This window comes from Struthio camelus, chromosome 12 (genome assembly GCF_040807025.1).
Source record: "Struthio camelus isolate bStrCam1 chromosome 12, bStrCam1.hap1, whole genome shotgun sequence".
Classification (NCBI taxonomy): domain Eukaryota; kingdom Metazoa; phylum Chordata; class Aves; order Struthioniformes; family Struthionidae; genus Struthio; species Struthio camelus.
In genome coordinates, this window is record NC_090953.1 from 25,336,898 (window position 1) to 25,352,188 (window position 15,291).

At 59.4% G+C, this 15,291-nt stretch overlaps 1 protein-coding gene across 2 annotated transcripts; it reads left to right on the top strand.

Moving 5' to 3' along the window:
- The first annotated feature begins 1,815 nt into the window (after positions 1–1,815).
- Positions 1,816–10,175, top strand: PATL2 (PAT1 homolog 2). Of its 2 annotated transcripts, none has more exons than XM_068958760.1 (19): positions 1,816–1,901; positions 2,584–2,686; positions 2,941–3,284; positions 3,565–3,633; positions 3,775–3,840; positions 4,244–4,411; positions 4,636–4,722; positions 5,492–5,646; positions 6,102–6,185; positions 6,273–6,411; positions 6,714–6,834; positions 6,911–7,008; positions 7,403–7,447; positions 7,630–7,778; positions 7,980–8,154; positions 8,531–8,671; positions 8,778–8,875; positions 8,949–9,098; positions 9,804–10,175. In XM_068958760.1, exons 1-19 carry the CDS (start codon positions 1,878–1,880, stop codon positions 9,841–9,843), a joined length of 2,256 nt encoding a protein of 751 aa, XP_068814861.1. In that variant the 5' UTR covers positions 1,816–1,877; the 3' UTR covers positions 9,844–10,175. The 2 variants fall into 2 exon arrangements, with proteins under 2 accessions (XP_068814861.1, XP_068814862.1); XM_068958761.1 differs by having other exon boundaries at positions 7,995–8,154.
- Positions 10,176–15,291: the final 5,116 nt, after the last annotated feature.

The following is a 15,291-nucleotide window of genomic DNA, read 5'->3' on the forward strand; positions in this document are numbered from 1 at the left end:
ACTTCCCCATCAAATGAAGCTAAACCATGAGTTGCTTCCACATGATGTTTCTAAAAGGCCATGCCAATTTGGTTAGTACAGCCAAGTGCTTCCCGTTTTAGAGTGTTTCTGCTTTTATCAGCAGAGAAAAATATAAGAGTGGGCAAGATGTGACGTGAAGGCAGCCTTCGAGGTACACGCAGTGGGTTCCTGGCATGAGGCCACGTCAAGATACATCCGTGCATGAGGGTGGGTAAGTTGAAGGCTGGGGGACGAGAGGAGTCTGCTATGCTTCACCGGAAGCAGGGCTGTAGAGCTGGAGTCCTGTGCCTTAGCTCTGTTCTCACACGCTTCAAAATCTACGGGTATAAACTTCCCAGGTCTGCTTCTAGGCCGAGTGCTTCAAAAGTCAAAATCAAATCCTCGTAAGAAAAAGGACGCACGCCAGCCACAGCAAAGCAGGGTTGAGGAACTCCAGCTGGTTTCCCTTGATTACTCAGATATTGGTAGCAGTTTGGAGAACACACTGGCAGCAACCAGAGCAGCAGAGGAGCCAGGCTGGGACTCTTCTGTGCCCTAGTTCTGCCCAGGATGCAGATGTTTGCCAGGCAGCACCAGAGCTGCAGTCTTACACCCCCTTTCACAGGTGGGGTCATCAAGATCTCTCCCTTATCTCCTCCATCTGTCCCACAGCAGCTTGATTACCATCTCTGCTCCGCACGCAGCCTCGGCTGCAGCCCTCCGAGGCCCCAGTGCTGCTCCCAGCCTCAAAGGTAGCAGCTGGGAGGGCACCCAGAGCGGGGTCGCTTTGTCACAGAGAAATGCTGTAGGCATGAGAGGGCTGAAGAGGTACAAAGGCCACCAGCACCAGATGCAGCAGGAAATCGGGGAGCAGGGCAGGAAACATATCTTCTCTCTTGCCCTCACCAGAGGGAGCAGGAGAAGCACTGAAGGGCAGAGCTCCCACCTAAGCCGCAAGGCACGGCCATCCCTCCTGCTCCGTGGCCAGGGCAGAGGCCTCAGTGCCCAGGGAAACAACTCGGAGCAGACGCAGTCAGAGCGGTTGGCCAAGGAGAAGCGACGAACGCTACCTCCCAGCAAGGAGAGGTGCTGGACCAGCCCACCCCGTTGCGGCTTGGAGCCTGCAGGCTGGGCTCCCTGCCGCTAGAGCCGGGAGCGCTGGCAGCAGGTCCAAGGGCAGACGCGGCTCCTTGGCCGCAACGGAGGCCCCGAGAAACGCCAGGCTGCCTCGCTCGGGGGGCCGGCTGCCTGGTGCTGAGCCCAGCGTTATTTGGGACCCCGGCCCCCCGCCGCCGGCCGGCCGGGCCGGTCCCCGTCCCAGCGCGCCGGGGGACGCGCGGCCGATCAGAGCCGGCTCCCCGCAGGGCCCTGTGTCGCGGCCCCCGGCGGCAGGACCCGGGGGGGGGTGTCCCCCTTTCTCGCCAACTCTTCCGCGTTATCGTGAGAATCATACATAACACCGCGTAACCGTTAAACGACACATACACCGTGACGGACATAACGTGTGTCAGAGCGCGGTTTCAGTGCGCCGGGGCAGCCCCAACGGCCCGCGGCGCGTACCGGCCCCGCTACCGATCAGCGCTGCCACCCAGGCCTGCAGCCCGGAAAGGAGCTGCGAGGGAACCGCCGGGCAGCTGCCGGTACCGGCTCCGGGACATGGCGGCGGCCCCCCGGAAGGGGTAGGGCCTAGTAGAGGGAACGAGGCGAAGCGAGTGCGCAACATGGCGGGCGGCGCTGGAGGCCGCCATGTTGTACGGCGGGGGCGCGGGCGCGGGCGCATGCGCAGCGCCCTCGCCGCCGCCGCGGCCCGTAAAAGGCGGCGGGCGGGCGCAGCCCGGCCCCGTAGAGGGACGCGGGCGGGCGGGCGGCGCCGCGGCATGGCGGAGGGCGGCGAGCCGGTTGTGAGTGCCCGCCCCGCCCCGGCTCGGCCCCTCGCCCCGCCCCCGGCCCGCCTCGCCTCCCGCTGCCCCGGGGCCGTCTCCGCTCGGTGCCGGCTCCCCGCGGCGGTGCCTTCTCCGGTACCGCCCGCCCCGGCGGTGCGGGCCGGCTGCCCCTCTCTGCATTGGCCTTGGATGCCGTTCGTACCCCGGCGGCGGGGTGTTCACTCCGAAGCCTAATGGTGCCCCCCCCCCCCCCCCCCCCGCGCTAGCCATGCTGGTGCTACTCCCTGCCTGTGCCTTTGGTGCTGCCAGCCAGGGGGCCGTAGCCATGCTCCAAGCATGCTTCCGTGGGCTTCGCTGCCCGGCTGCCTACCTGTGCCGAGCAAGCGGGTCCTGCGCTCGGGGCCTGGCTGGCGCAGCCTGCGGGCTCTGGGGGTTGGCGCGGCAGGGCTGGGGAGCGAATGGCTGACCTCTCACTGGTGGTGCCTGGAGTCAGGGCCCGCTGGTTGCTCTTGCCCTTCTCTTTCTATCTTGGGAGCCAGCCCTGGGGCTGTCAAGACACTCCACGGCAGCACCTTCCTTGGGTGCCCCCGCCGTCCCTCCCCACCCCGGGTGCTCCAGGGGCTGGTTGGGGTTGTATCTTCCCTGCCTGTCTCTCTTAACGGGGGCCCTGCTGCTTTTGACTTCTCACCCCTCCCCTCAGATTTTAGAGGATTACCTGCTGGTGGAAGATGCACCTCTGCTGGAGGAAATGGCTGAGGAGGATGAAGAGCTTGACCTGTACAACGAGATGACTTTTGGGTTAGGTAAGGTTGAGGGGAGTCCCGAGGCTGGGATGATTAGGCTGTGCCCTGGGGAGTAGGGCCAGGGGTTTTGGCCAGGTCTTAGAGCCTGATGGGGCAGAGGATGAGGTGGGTAGTGAGGAGGGTGCAGGTGAGGAAGCTGCTCCCTTGCTGGGACAGTGCCATCTTTCCTGGTGAGGAGCTGGGCTGGGAGCAGAGCCCCCAGGGGCTGCCCAGGCTCTCAGCCCCATCATGGATGCTTTGCTTCCTCTCTGAAGACCGAGACTCCACGGAAGAGGATGCTGCAAAAACCCTGGTGCTTCCAGAGAAGAGCCCTGAGCTGGCTGCAGTGCAGGTGGAGGAGGCCAAGGCTGTGGAGGAGCTGGGGCCTGGAGCAGACGAGGGGCAGCTGCTGCTGGAGGAGCTGGGAGAGCCCCAGGGGGAAGGAGAGTTGGAGCCGGAGGCTGAGCAGGTCGACTACGTGGAGGAGGAGGAGGAGGAGGAGCTGGGGGCTGAGGAACAGGAGGAAGAACAGGAGCCTGAGGAGGAGCCCTACGAGGAGCCCAACGACCTGGGAGATCCAGCAGTGATGAGAGCCGTGCAGAGCAAGCCCACGCTGGAGGTGACACCTGAGTGGGGAGGGAGGGCGACCTGGTGTCCCTGCCCAAGCACCTCCCTAGTGTGCGGCAGCTCCCTAAGCCTGGCCCACAGGGAAAGATGCTGCCTGGGCACCTGCCGTTCACTCCTCCTTCCCCGGCCAGCCTTGTTGCTCCCTCCCTCGCAGCCGCGGGTCATGTCCCGCGCAGAGAAGGGGGTGGTTTTGGCCACGTTCCCTGCCCTAGCGAGGGAGACGCTCAGTGCCAGGGCTGAGTGCATGTCTGTAATCTTGTCTTTGCTCCTAGAGCCAAGACTCGGCGGTGCTGGACAGCAGGATTGGCTCTGCCTGGGCAGAGTTTGGCAAAGAGGACATGGTAAAAGCGCTCCCCTTCCCATGATGGGGCCCCATGTGGGCAGGAGAGGGGCTCGATAGCCCTGGCCCTGCTTTGAGCAGCATCCCCTGCCTCCTCTCTTGTCGGTGCTCCTTCCCTTGCTGACCTCCCCGTGTCTTTCAGCTGGCCATGGATCCTGCTGTGTGGAGCTCCTGCCCCGGCAGCATCCCACCTCACCACGTGCTGGAGGTGGGTACCCTCCGCCAGGGGCTGGGAGAAGGGCAGCCGAGGGCTCCCCGGCACCCCGGGCTGCCCGCAGGCCTGCCTGAGACCCTGGCCGAGGCTCACGCAGGAGCACAGGCCTCCCACTGGTGGACGGGGGGTGGCCAGGGGGATTTGCCAGGACCATCCAAAGCTTTGGTGCGCACCCAGAGACGCAAAGGGATCGAGCAGGCTGAGAGGGCGCGCATGGGAAGGACGGGTCTGTCTTTGGCACAAAGGCTGTGGAAGGAGGCGCCTGCCCTAAGCAGATTCCGAGCCCGAAGGCAGAGCTGCCAAGAGCTTGGGGGAGCTGGGGCCCCATCGGGCTTTGGGAAAGGTCTGCTGCACTCCCCCAGGTCCCATTCCCACCTCCTGTCACCTCCTCCCACAGGATAAAGCCATCCTGCAGGTTCTGGAGAGGCCCCCTCCCTCTGCCAAAATGGCCCTTGACTTCCTCGGCTCCCCCGTGCAGAGGGGCTACGCGGGCTCTCCCAGGCTCAAGCGCCCTGACTTCAGAGTGATGTCCCCCAAGTCCTTCCCCCAACGCTTTCTCCGGCAGGTAACGGGGTCTCTTGCCTATCCCACCCGGGGAAGGGCTCTTGCTTCCCCTTTTCTGAGCCCTCCCCTCTGCACTGGCTGCCCCTGCTCTGAGATGACTGTCCCCCCCCCCCGAGAGAAGCCGTCGAGCTGGGCTGCCGTGCTGTGGCCTGTGTCGCTGGTGTAGCCCTAAGGGCAGGCGTGTCCAGCCTCTCCCAGTAACGTCTCCTGTCTCCTGCCCTGCAGCAGTCTCCTCTGATGCCTCGCTCCTCGTGCTCCCCTCGGCCCTTTACGCCAGCTCGCCGTGCCTCTCCTCTCTTTGCTTCCAACCAGGTAAAGCACCAGGCTGCACGCAACTGCCATCCCTCCAGAGACAGCAGCAGGGCCACGGGTGATGGGGACAGTGCTGTGCCCTGAAAGAGCCACCTCCTAGCACAGCTCTGTGCTGTGCAGGTGCCTCCCCAGAGCTCTGTTGTACGGTAATCACCGGCGCAGTCTTTGGAGCTCAGCCCTGAGTGCTGGGGAAACTTCTGAGTCGTTATTGCTGGATCGTTTCCCCGCAACAGGGAGTTTTACCCATGCTCGTTAGCCAGTCACCTAACCCTGAACACCCTTCTCTGTTGTCTTGCTGACAGGGAAAGCAGAGTCACCTGTGTGGCTGCTGCTCTGCAGATCTCTCTTCCCTGCTTGTGCTGACCTGCATGCACTGGGCATGGCGCCGTGCTTGGTGTCACGGTGTGAGCGTAGGCAGTGGACCCGGGGCAGCCCAATCCCTCAAGCCTCGTGGTGGGTCCCTGCCCAGTGCACCAGGCAACAGCGGGACACCAGGGCCCAGGGCAGGTGCTGGGGGACACTGGCAGGGAACGTGTCCCTGCTCAGCTGCGGTGGCAGGACCCTCCCCAGCACTGACCAGGGGGATATCACCTCCTCCAGCAGCGGTACCCTGCTGTGTGCCCTTTGCAGCAGTGCCCTGCACGTCCCCTTCTTGAGAGGACGTGAGCAAGAAGCCTGCGTGGAGTTAGCAGACCTCAGAATCCCTCCTGGATCCCTTGGAGGGGAAGGCAGGATTTCTTGCTCACACCTGAATGCTCCTCTTTTGCAGGCTGCAGGGTACGCGTCTCCAGCCCCTTTCAGGCCCATGTCACCCAACATCAGCACCCCGCCGCGGCCTCTCACCATGCACTTTGGCCCCATGTCTCCGTCTTTGGACCCCTCTCTCTTCTTCAGTCCATCAGCCAGTGGCCAGCTGAACCTCAGGTAGTGGGAAGGCGAGCAGGGGGCCTGGTTAGGACTGGAGGGAGGGCTGCTTTAGCCTGGCAAAGTGACTGGGAGTTCCCCGGGAACAGCTCTAGCGTGGGTGCTTAGCCCCTGGTTGTGATTGCAAGGGGGTTTGGAGGCCGCTGGTATTTTAGGTGAGATCGGAATGGGCAGCGGTGCCCTTGGATCAGCCCTGGGCACACTGGGATTCCCTGCTGAAAGCTACTGTGCCATCTAGGGGAGGCTGGTACCCCCTTGTAGCACGGCGCATTGACCACCTGGCGCCCAGTCCTGTGCCCAGATCTCCAAGGGGCAGTGCTGAGCACTGGCACCAAGCCCAGACCTGGCCGGGTGTAGTCCTGGGGGTGCTGGGCACGCTGTGGGGCCTGTGCAGAGGCATTGGAGCCAGCACTGTGTTTGCCCTGTCCTCAGCCCTCGTCTGGCCTCCTTTGCAGCGTGCCCAGCCACATGACCCAGCTGCACCCCCAGCACCAGCGGATCCTGACCCAGCGCCAGCAGCAAGGTGGACAGGCACAGAGGTAAGGGGGTCCCGGGACCCCTGGAGCAGGGGGTTGCTGCTGAGGGCCCTGGACAGTAACAGCAGCATGCTGTCTCCTATGTGACAGCATCTCCCCCAAGAAGCTGTGGTCCCCTAAAGTGGATCCTTATGCCGGGCTCATGACCAGCAAGGAAAAGGACTGGGTCATCAAAGTGCAGATGATCCAGCTACAGAGCGAGAACATGGATGATGACTACTATTACCAGGTGAGTGGGGGGCAAACCCGGCTGGCCTTAGCCTAAAGCTCCTGCTGGGCAGATCCAGCAGCTTACCAGGGTGCTGTACTGTCCTCGATCTCCATGGCTGGGGCTTTCTAGCTTTGGCATCCAGAGGGTGCCTGGGCCCTTGGTGCTGAGGTCCGTCCAGCAAGGGGCTTGAAGTGGGCACAGGTAGACTTGGACCGTCCGGAGTGGTGCAGCCAGAGACTACTATCCTCGGGGCACAGCAGGGTCCTCCTGCCGGCTCACTCTGCCCTCTCCTCCTGGCTTTGTTATGCCTGTCCTTACAGACTTATTACCACCGGCTGGAGCGCAAGCAAGCAGAGGAGGAGCTGCTTGGTGGGCGCAACAAGCAGGAGCCCCCCAAGCTGGTCACACCTTTTATCCAGAAAGTGGAGACTTATGACTCAGGTGAGGAGCTGGGGCAGAAGCGGGTGGGTGGACTGAGGCATGGGATGCACTCTCAGCATGTCCACCTCTTTTCCAGTGGTGCGCATCGCAGGCTCGCTGGGCCAGGTCGCTGTGTCCACCTGCTACAGCCCTCGCCGTGCCATCGATGCTGTGCACCATGCCCTTGTGGAGGAGGTATGTGGGGGGGAGGCAGGGCTGCGGGTGCCCTGGATGCCTGGGAACACAGCTCTAAGCTTTCTCTAGACCTTGGAGCAGTTTAGCAGGAGCTTTTGGAGCTTCAGCAACATTGAGTCCAGGTGCTGCCCTGGCTCTGGATGCTGCCCTTAGCATGGGATGGGGCATGCAGACGGACTGGGTGGCACCTAGGTGGTGGCAGGCCCCCAGTGTGTCCCCTGTCGAGGGGTGGGATGGGGCTCTGGGCGGTCTGACGTGGCCGTGGCCTCCCCTGTGGGATTGCTCTGTATCCTGAAGCCGCGTCTGATCCCCAGGGAGCAGCTGGCCCAGCGCTCTGCCGACGGCGGTGTCTGGTGCTGGCTGTAACTGTGCCTTCCTTTCTCCCCTCCTGAAGGCTGCGGGGAGCCACCGGCTTCGAGCACTGCACAGGATTGAGAGGGTGAGTGGGCAGCAGCCTTGTTTCAGGGCCGGGGAACAGCTGGCTCAGGGCAGGATGAAGCAGATGCTTGTTTTCCCTCTGGGGAGCTCTGCCACGGCGACGCCTGGCTGGGTAGGGGTCCCAGATTACCTGGGGGCAGGAGGATGTTCCAAGCTGCCCCTTACTCTGTGCTGTTTCTCCAGCTGTTCCTGCAGCTGTTGGAAGTGGAGGAGACGCAGCGGAAGATGTCTCTGGCCCCAGAGGAGCAGCAGCCCTGCTTTCAGGAGCAGAAGAGCCAGGAAGTGGGGCGCATCTACCAGGCCCTGAAAATCAGGGCCTGTGGCAGTGAAGAGTGAGTCGTGTCATGGTGGGGGAAGTGGGCAGCACGTCCTGGCCCAAGTTGGGCTCTGACTGTCATGGGTGAGCAGGTCAGGGGTGATTTGAAGTCCTGGTGACTGGGGGGGGGAGGGGCGGCGCTGGATCTCTTCCTTGGTGTTGGTTCCTCTGCCAGGTGGGCAGTGGGACTCCAAGTCTTTATGGCCTGCATCAACAGAGCCTTCGTCCCTAGGGAGGCAGAGGATGAGTTCCTGCAAGTCCTGTGCGTACGGAAGGGCAAGAAGCTGACAGCACGGTTGCTACCCCACCTGGCCGGAGAGCAGGCAGAGAAGATCCTGCTGACCATCACCCACCACCTGCCCTTCCTCATGAAGAAGGACACGTTGGATGAGGCAAGCATCTCGAGCCAGGGCAGGGGGATCCTGTTGTTCTTCCTTGGGACGCTCTAGGGAAGAGGGATGCCATCTTCTTGGGTCCCAGTAAGGCCAGGGAGCTGGTGGGGTTGGTGTGAGGCAGGGGAGAAGAGGCTTCTGGGACAGCTCTGGCTGTGAAGGGCAGGCTCTTGGCCTCCCTCCTTCCCCGGGGAGGAAGGGAAGGGTCCCCAGGAGGGATTAAACAAAGCAGTCCTGATTGCAGTTGCCCTTCAAGGGAGAGTGCTTTTGGCCCTTGCATCCCTGTGCAGGCATTGGGATGGGGCTCAGGTTTGGGGCTGCAGCTGTGATGGGTCAAACAGTCTCAGATCCCTGCTCTCCCCTCTGCCCTACCCAGTCTCTCCCCCTGCTCTATGGCCCTTTGAATGAGATGGTGGGCAGGACGACCTTTAGCAAGCTCATCGAGGTCCTGCAGGAGATGACCAGGCCTCTGCCAGAGTCCACCGAGCTCCCGCTCACCATGGCCTTGAGGAACCAGGTACGCAGCCCTGAGGAGAGGAGAGCCACTTAGCATCCTAAGGCCTGTCGGGGATGCCACAGTGGTGGGGAATGGCTGTGACGCTCCTTGTTGTACTTCCCTGCAGTTTGGGATCTCTCTGCTCTACTGCCTGTTGAGTCATGGTGAGAAGCTACTGTCCTCCGACACGCCGCTGGAGCCACACAGTGGAGACTTTGAGAAATGGTGAGCGCTCTGTCCTGGCGGGGCTGAGACTTGCTGGCCAGCAGGGTGCTCACTAGCTCATTTGTGTCCCCAGGACTGACACTGTGTTCCTGGTTGCTCGGGAGCTGTCTCAAGTGCCCAAGGCTTCACTGGTGGAGCCTCTCTTCTTGCCCAGCAACCTTCTCTCACTCTTCTGCCGCTACCTGGACAAGCAGACCGTCCACCACCTGGAGGCCAAGATGGAGTAAGTATTGCCCGGACCCTGCCCAGCGTGTTCAGAAATGCTGCCCCTCTCTGTTCCCTCTTTGCCTCTGCGAACAGGCTGTGGCAGGGGTTGCAAGGGGATCTGATGGGAACTGTGCCATGGGAGAGGAGCAGCATATTGTGTCTGCCCAGGCTTTCCCCCTGGAGGTGGCTGTGGGGCTGTGTTACAATAGATGCCAGGGGCTCGCTGGTCCCTTGGGAACCCCATCAACTACAAAAGCTTTGCCACTCCTGGCTGAGGTGGTTCTTGCAGCTTTGCTCCTGCCTGCACTTGGTGGTCATGGGACGTTGCAGCTTGGTGCCAGGTTTTTGCTGTTGGGGTGAGCAGATTGTGGGCTGCCTCCTGAACCAGGGCTGTGCAATGCTGTACGGATCAGACCAAAGGTTCGTGTAGCCCAGTCAGCCTGAGATGGTTACTGGAGGCCAATGACAGCATGTCAAATTTGCAGCTTCCTGTAACACTTGCTCAGGCTTGAGCAGGCCTGAGGTGCTTGGTCTGGCTACATCCCTGTGGGATGAATCAGAGCGGTGCGGGATGATCCAGAAAGCAGTGGGGATCCCTCCAGTTCTTCAGCCAGGCAGTTCTAGGGCACTGCACCTTGGGGTGATTTGGCAGGCAGGCTCTGGACGGCTGCCGCCAGTGGGTATGACAAGCTAATGCTTTGACCCTGGCCTTTCCCCGCAGGTGCTCTCCACTGTCGTCGGAAGCTGCCATGCCATGCTGAGGCTCCAGGAGAAGGATGAGAGCAGGGGCCAGCAGTGCTGGGAACGGGCTGGGGCCCGGTGCAATGACTTTGAACTACAAAGCAAACACTACCCTGGTGCGGGGCACTTTGGGTTAAGCCGGGCACTGGCAGGGCCGGTGCTCGAGGGCTGATCGTAGCCTGCCCCAGTGCCTGGGAGCACAGCACAGGGACACGGGTAACTTATTTGGGCCTCGCACCCTGCAACAACAAGCACTGGGTGTGAGGCAGGTCTGCACAGGGGCGCTGGGAGCACCTGGGGGTGAGTGACTTTGTGTACAGCACTTGAAATAAAATAAAAAGGTGATTAACGAGCCCCTCTGGCTCCTGGGGGAAGCCTGTGCTGTGTGTGAGTCCCCTGGCTCTGCTGTAAGCACAGGGGTCTGGGAGCCATAGCTTGGAGCCTGGGCACAGAGCAGCCCTGAACGAAGATCCCCAGCTGGCAGGGAGCCTATTGTTGTCAGCACGGACGGGATCTGAGTGCACAGGAAAGGCAGTAAAAGGGAAGAGGCAGGTGTAGGGGAATTGAGGGGACCCAGAAGGAGGATGAGGGGACTGAAGTGGGAGAGACCATGATGGGAAGGGAGCAGAAGGGCTCTGAGGACACACAGGGTTGGGAATAGAGGGGAGCTGAGCACACAAGGAAGGCAACAGGCTGGAACAAAATGGACATGGAAGGGAAGAACCGGCCAATGGAGGGGAAAGGAAGGAGTCAGAGCTTGTATGGAGAGGAAGAGCAGTGCGATGAGTGCAAAGGGGAAAGGAAAGATCAGTGCACACAGGAGGGGACATGCGGGGGATCTGAGTGTGCACAGAAAGGAAGGGGGAGATCTGAATGCACATGGTTGGGTACAAAGCACTTCTCTGCTGGGGTTGTGAAGACTGACTAGTCTAAAGGCTTGCGGACGTGGTCATGATGAAACACCTTGAAAAGTCATGGCATCTTCCTTGACCTGTTTAGACTCGGTTACGCAGCTAGCGGTTAGGGGGTGCCTAAATGTAGGTGTTCAGTGTAACTGAAGAACCTCATCCTTGAGGTTCCTGCCTGGCTTCCAGGTGAACAGGGTGAGATTTCCCCCAACCCTGTGGTAGATCTGCTAGTGTCATGTCAACGTCTTGGATAACTGGGACATCTGAAATGGCTTAGGACACCTATGTTTAAGCACTTGAACGTCCATGGCATATGCAGAGGCCTGATTTTGCCACCCAAAGCTTGCTGTATAGCCTAAAGAGAGGTTTGCACCAGAAAGAGGTGTTTCATCCTCAGATTGGGAGCTATCTGCATGTCCAAACTCCAATCGGGTGTAAATGAGGGTAAACTATTCATTTGAAGTAACAGGACCTACAAGAGACTTGCATTTCACGCATGGCAGCTAGAGGTCAGGCTGCACACTGTCAGTCATCCAGAAGAGCAATAGCTGACTAGCTCTAGGCACTGGAATTGGTGCTCTGAAGTTTGTGTAGATGACTACTATTCACAGATACATTTAAGCCAAATAGCTATCATGCTACTCTGTTGCTGATATACTGTTTTTAGGGAAACCTAATTGTTGTTCTTGCCGTTAACATGGACATTGCCCTCTGCACCTCAACTTGTTTCTGGAGATCTGGTATGTCTCTGTCACCCTGCCTGAGGTGCTGGTCACCTTTCTGTAGGGGGATACATCCATCTCTTTCACAGGTTGTGCTGCACAGATGTATTTATTTCTGTTCTTTGGGGCAGCTGAGGGCTGCCTCTTAGCTGATATAATACCTGAACACAATGTGGATGTGTGGCATCCTCGTGGCTATTGGACACACTGCATACCTCTTCTCGGTACCTTTCAGAGGTGCTCAATCACTTCTTCTGTGAGATCCAGCCAGTGCTGAGGCGTGGGGACGCTCAGTGGAATGAACTCCAGATCAATCTGGCTGCTGCCGTTATCATCCCGATGCCTTTTGTGCTCATCTTGGTGTCCTGCAGCTTCATCACTTCCTCTGTCCTCAAAATCAGGTCTGCCAAGGGAAGGTACAAAGCATTCTCCACTTGTTCCTCACACCTTACCACAGTGACATTATTCTGTAGCATTATTCATTGTGCTGTGAAACAGCAATGTTTCATCTACGTCTGCTCCAAATCCAGCTATTCCCTGGCTGTGAACAAGGTGCTCTCTCTGTGACTCCCTGATGACTCCTGTCCTGAACCCCATCATCTACAGCCTCAGGAACAAGGAGGTGAAAGGGGCTTCCCATTAGAAGGGAATGAAGCTATTTCACCCCAAATCCTAGGTCAATTCCTGTCGGCTGAACAACCATCTACCGCTATGTCAGTTCAAAAGAGGCACTGGCATGTCAGCAAGCGTATAGGAAAGAACAGCAAGAGGATTTAGGAAAGAAGAGGTTCATTTCACCCACTCTCAGGAAAGCAACTTGGGTGTCTGGTGGTGTGGTAGGCACACCTCTCCTCCAGCCTCCATTTCAGAACATGCGTGTCTGCTTTGGCCTGAAGTCTTAGCTGCTAGCCACCCTTAGAAACACTGATGGAGCTGTATCAACTCTTGTGTGCTTTCCCTGAAGGGGCAATAATATTTCATAATGCACATAGTTTCTTTGCAGCTGAAAAGCAGAAGGATGTTTGGCAGCTGGAAAACATTCCAGGCAGCAGGTCCTTCTGCTAGTCTTTCCCTATAAGAAGAAACCACAGAGAACAGCAGTATAGTCTATGCAATAGAAATCCGGTGCTCAGAAAGTAAAACCAATAACACTTAAATTAACATTTACTTTAAAGTTCTAGTAAGTTTTCCACACATTAATTTCAAAAATAAATAATACTTCCCTATCTGTAGTGTGTTGGGACAGCACCACAGAGTGAAACCAATGGTTTCAATCAAGTGAGACCGTCTGGGATGACACCTGCATGGTGACCTACCTGTAAGCAAAAGAACGTTGTCACTACCAGGCTTGTACAGAAGACACCTTTTCTGCAGTTTCCACAGGCAGAAAAAAAAAAAGGAACTGATGTCGCAAACAGTCCTGAGATGGAACAAGAACTCATTTATAAGAAGGAGGATGCCACTGAGGCCTTTGAGATAAGGATATACAGTGTTATGTTTTTGGTTTGCAAAGGAGCCGAGCACAGAGCTAGCACAAACACTCCTCAACAGATGGGCAGGAATAACAAAGGAGAAACGGGACATACAACGCACTTGCGCTCACATATGAAAACAAATGCTCCAACTTAGAAGGGTGCAGACCAGACTCAGGCATGTTCCTGCTATCTACCAGACTTTGTTTCCTCATTTCAGGAGATTGTTCTTAAATATGAAGGAAAATCCCTGCCTCTGTGGCTGTTTTCTGATGAAGTATCCACATCACTCAGTTTTAAGCACCTTAGTTATGGAATTCATTTTCCTAGGTGCTGCTGTTCAGTAGAAAAAGGTAACCTCTCTGAAGGGCAATGCAGGGAACAACCAGAGGAACAAATTCTGCTGCTGTATATAACGATTAAATGCCTACTGCTCCTAGCCCTGCCATCGTGGTTCCCCCAGCCCTTCCCTCTGCAATGCCTCTGCTATCCCAGTCCTGCCAGTTCAGAGGAAAAGACCAAACCAGGAACCTCCTGAACCTCAAGCAGAGCAGAAGCCAGCTCCTGCGCTGGGGAGGGACTAACACCTGCATCGATGCAGGCTGGGGGCTAACCAGCCCTGGAGGGGACCAGCACAGCCCTGGGGTGGGGAGTCCCTGGGCTGGGGTAGCAGACAGCCCCAGATAGTGGTAGGAAAGGGAGACAATGGTCCTCGGGCACAAAGGAGGTGCACCGGGTGTAAGATCCAGAGGGTGACGAGGAATGACGCTGCTGCTCTCTGCTGCAGCACCTGTGGCTGCACAGTTTGTAGGTGCTACCTGGGGGTTTCTCCTGTTGCCTCTCCCCACGTGCACCTGTAGCACCTACCCCCTCCTTGGGCAGTGAGCTCCCCAGCTCCGCTCCCAGCTGCACAAAGAAACGTTTCCTTGGTTTCAAACCTGGTTCTTCCCCGCTTCCTTCAGTTCCCAGGCCCTTGTACTGGGAAAGAGCTTGACCGATCAACCTGTCCTCTTGCGCTGACCCTGACTCCAGAGCTCATGCAGTATTCGAGATACAGAGGGCCCACAGGCTTACATAAAGACCTCAGCTTCCCTCTCCTACCATCTCATGCCTGCTCTCCACCCCTTCTGAGCTGACTTTTGCATGAAAGCATCTCCTCTCTCCCAGCTGTCGCTCCTGACAGCTCAGAGCCAGTTTGACATGTGACATAATTGTTTCCTGTGAACATTCATCTGCTTTGGATTTCGCCCAGCGTCTTATTGCACAGCCCGAAGTCCCAGGGGCCTGTCTGTGGTTTTCAATGGCCAGATGGTGTCTTGCTTCCCGGTGTAGGTGCCCACTGCTCTCGCCAGCAAGTCCTGTCCCCTCCCTGCTCAGAGCCTTGTTAGGGCCCGGCTGAGCGGTGCAGACCTCGCAGGGCTCGGGTGACACCTCTCTGCTGCAACAGCTTTCTCCCATTTTAACCAGTTATTTATCCACATCAGGCCCTTCTCCCTTATCCCAGAGCTTCTTAAAAGCCGTGGGGAAGTCGAGGTTGTCTCAGCTGGCTCTACGCAACCGTGCTCCTTCAGAGGACAGCAGGTCCTGCGCTGGAGCCAGTCCTCAAGGGCCTCGTCTAGGAAAGTGAGACGCAGATCAAGCAGTCCCGCTCCTCTGCCCTTGAGCTGCTGGTTTTGCAAGGCTCAGAGGGCTTCGGAGGGGTTTCCTCGTCCTTCCTCGCCCTGACCTGCTCGTTCTCCTCTGTCGGGCTACCCAATCTGGCAGCTCCCGAAGAGGAAATCCTCAAACCGAGCGGGCAGGAGGTACCCGAAGACACCAGGCGATGCGGTTTCCAGCCGGCTGAAGCGCAGCGGGGGGCAGCCGGTGCCCGTTCGGACTAACGCCGCCACAGGGGCCAGGGGCGTCCGGCCGCCGAGCGCTCCTCGAGGAGGAGTTCGTTAGCAAAACCTCCGCCGCGGAGGGCGCGGGGCCCGCCGGCCTGGCGACGCGCCTCGAGCCCCGGCAGGCGGGAAACGGCCCGGGGCCGGGTGCCCTCCCCCGGGGCAGGAGACGGACCCCCCAAAACACCCGCCAGACGCCGGTTGGGAGCGAGGGGCCGGGGTGACCGGTGCCTCGGGGCGGCGAGGGACGAGGGGCTTTTGCGCAAGCAGGGTCGCAGCTGAGGCAACGGCCACCGCACTTGGGGCGTGGAGGGGGCGCAGGGCTGGCCGCCCTCCCCGCGCAGAGCCCCGGGGCCTGCTCGCGGGGTGTGGGGCAGGGGCTGGCCCCGGCCCGGCCCGGTTCGGGGGCCGCGGCCCGGCCCGGCCCGGCCCCGCTGCGGCGCTCCGGGGCCGCCGCGTCCCCACGGGCCCCTCAGCCCGGGGCCG

What these genes read in the sequence shown, in the direction of transcription:
- PATL2 (XM_068958760.1), top strand. Translation starts at nt 1,878, where the DNA reads ATGGCGGAGGGCGGCGAGCCGGTT. An exon ending in AGTGGCCAGCTGAACCTCAG is followed by an intron (nt 5,647 to 6,101) that starts GTAGTGGGAAGG and finishes CCTCCTTTGCAG; the next exon opens with CGTGCCCAGCCACATGACCC. An exon ending in CCATGGCCTTGAGGAACCAG is followed by an intron (nt 8,672 to 8,777) that starts GTACGCAGCCCT and finishes ACTTCCCTGCAG; the next exon opens with TTTGGGATCTCTCTGCTCTA.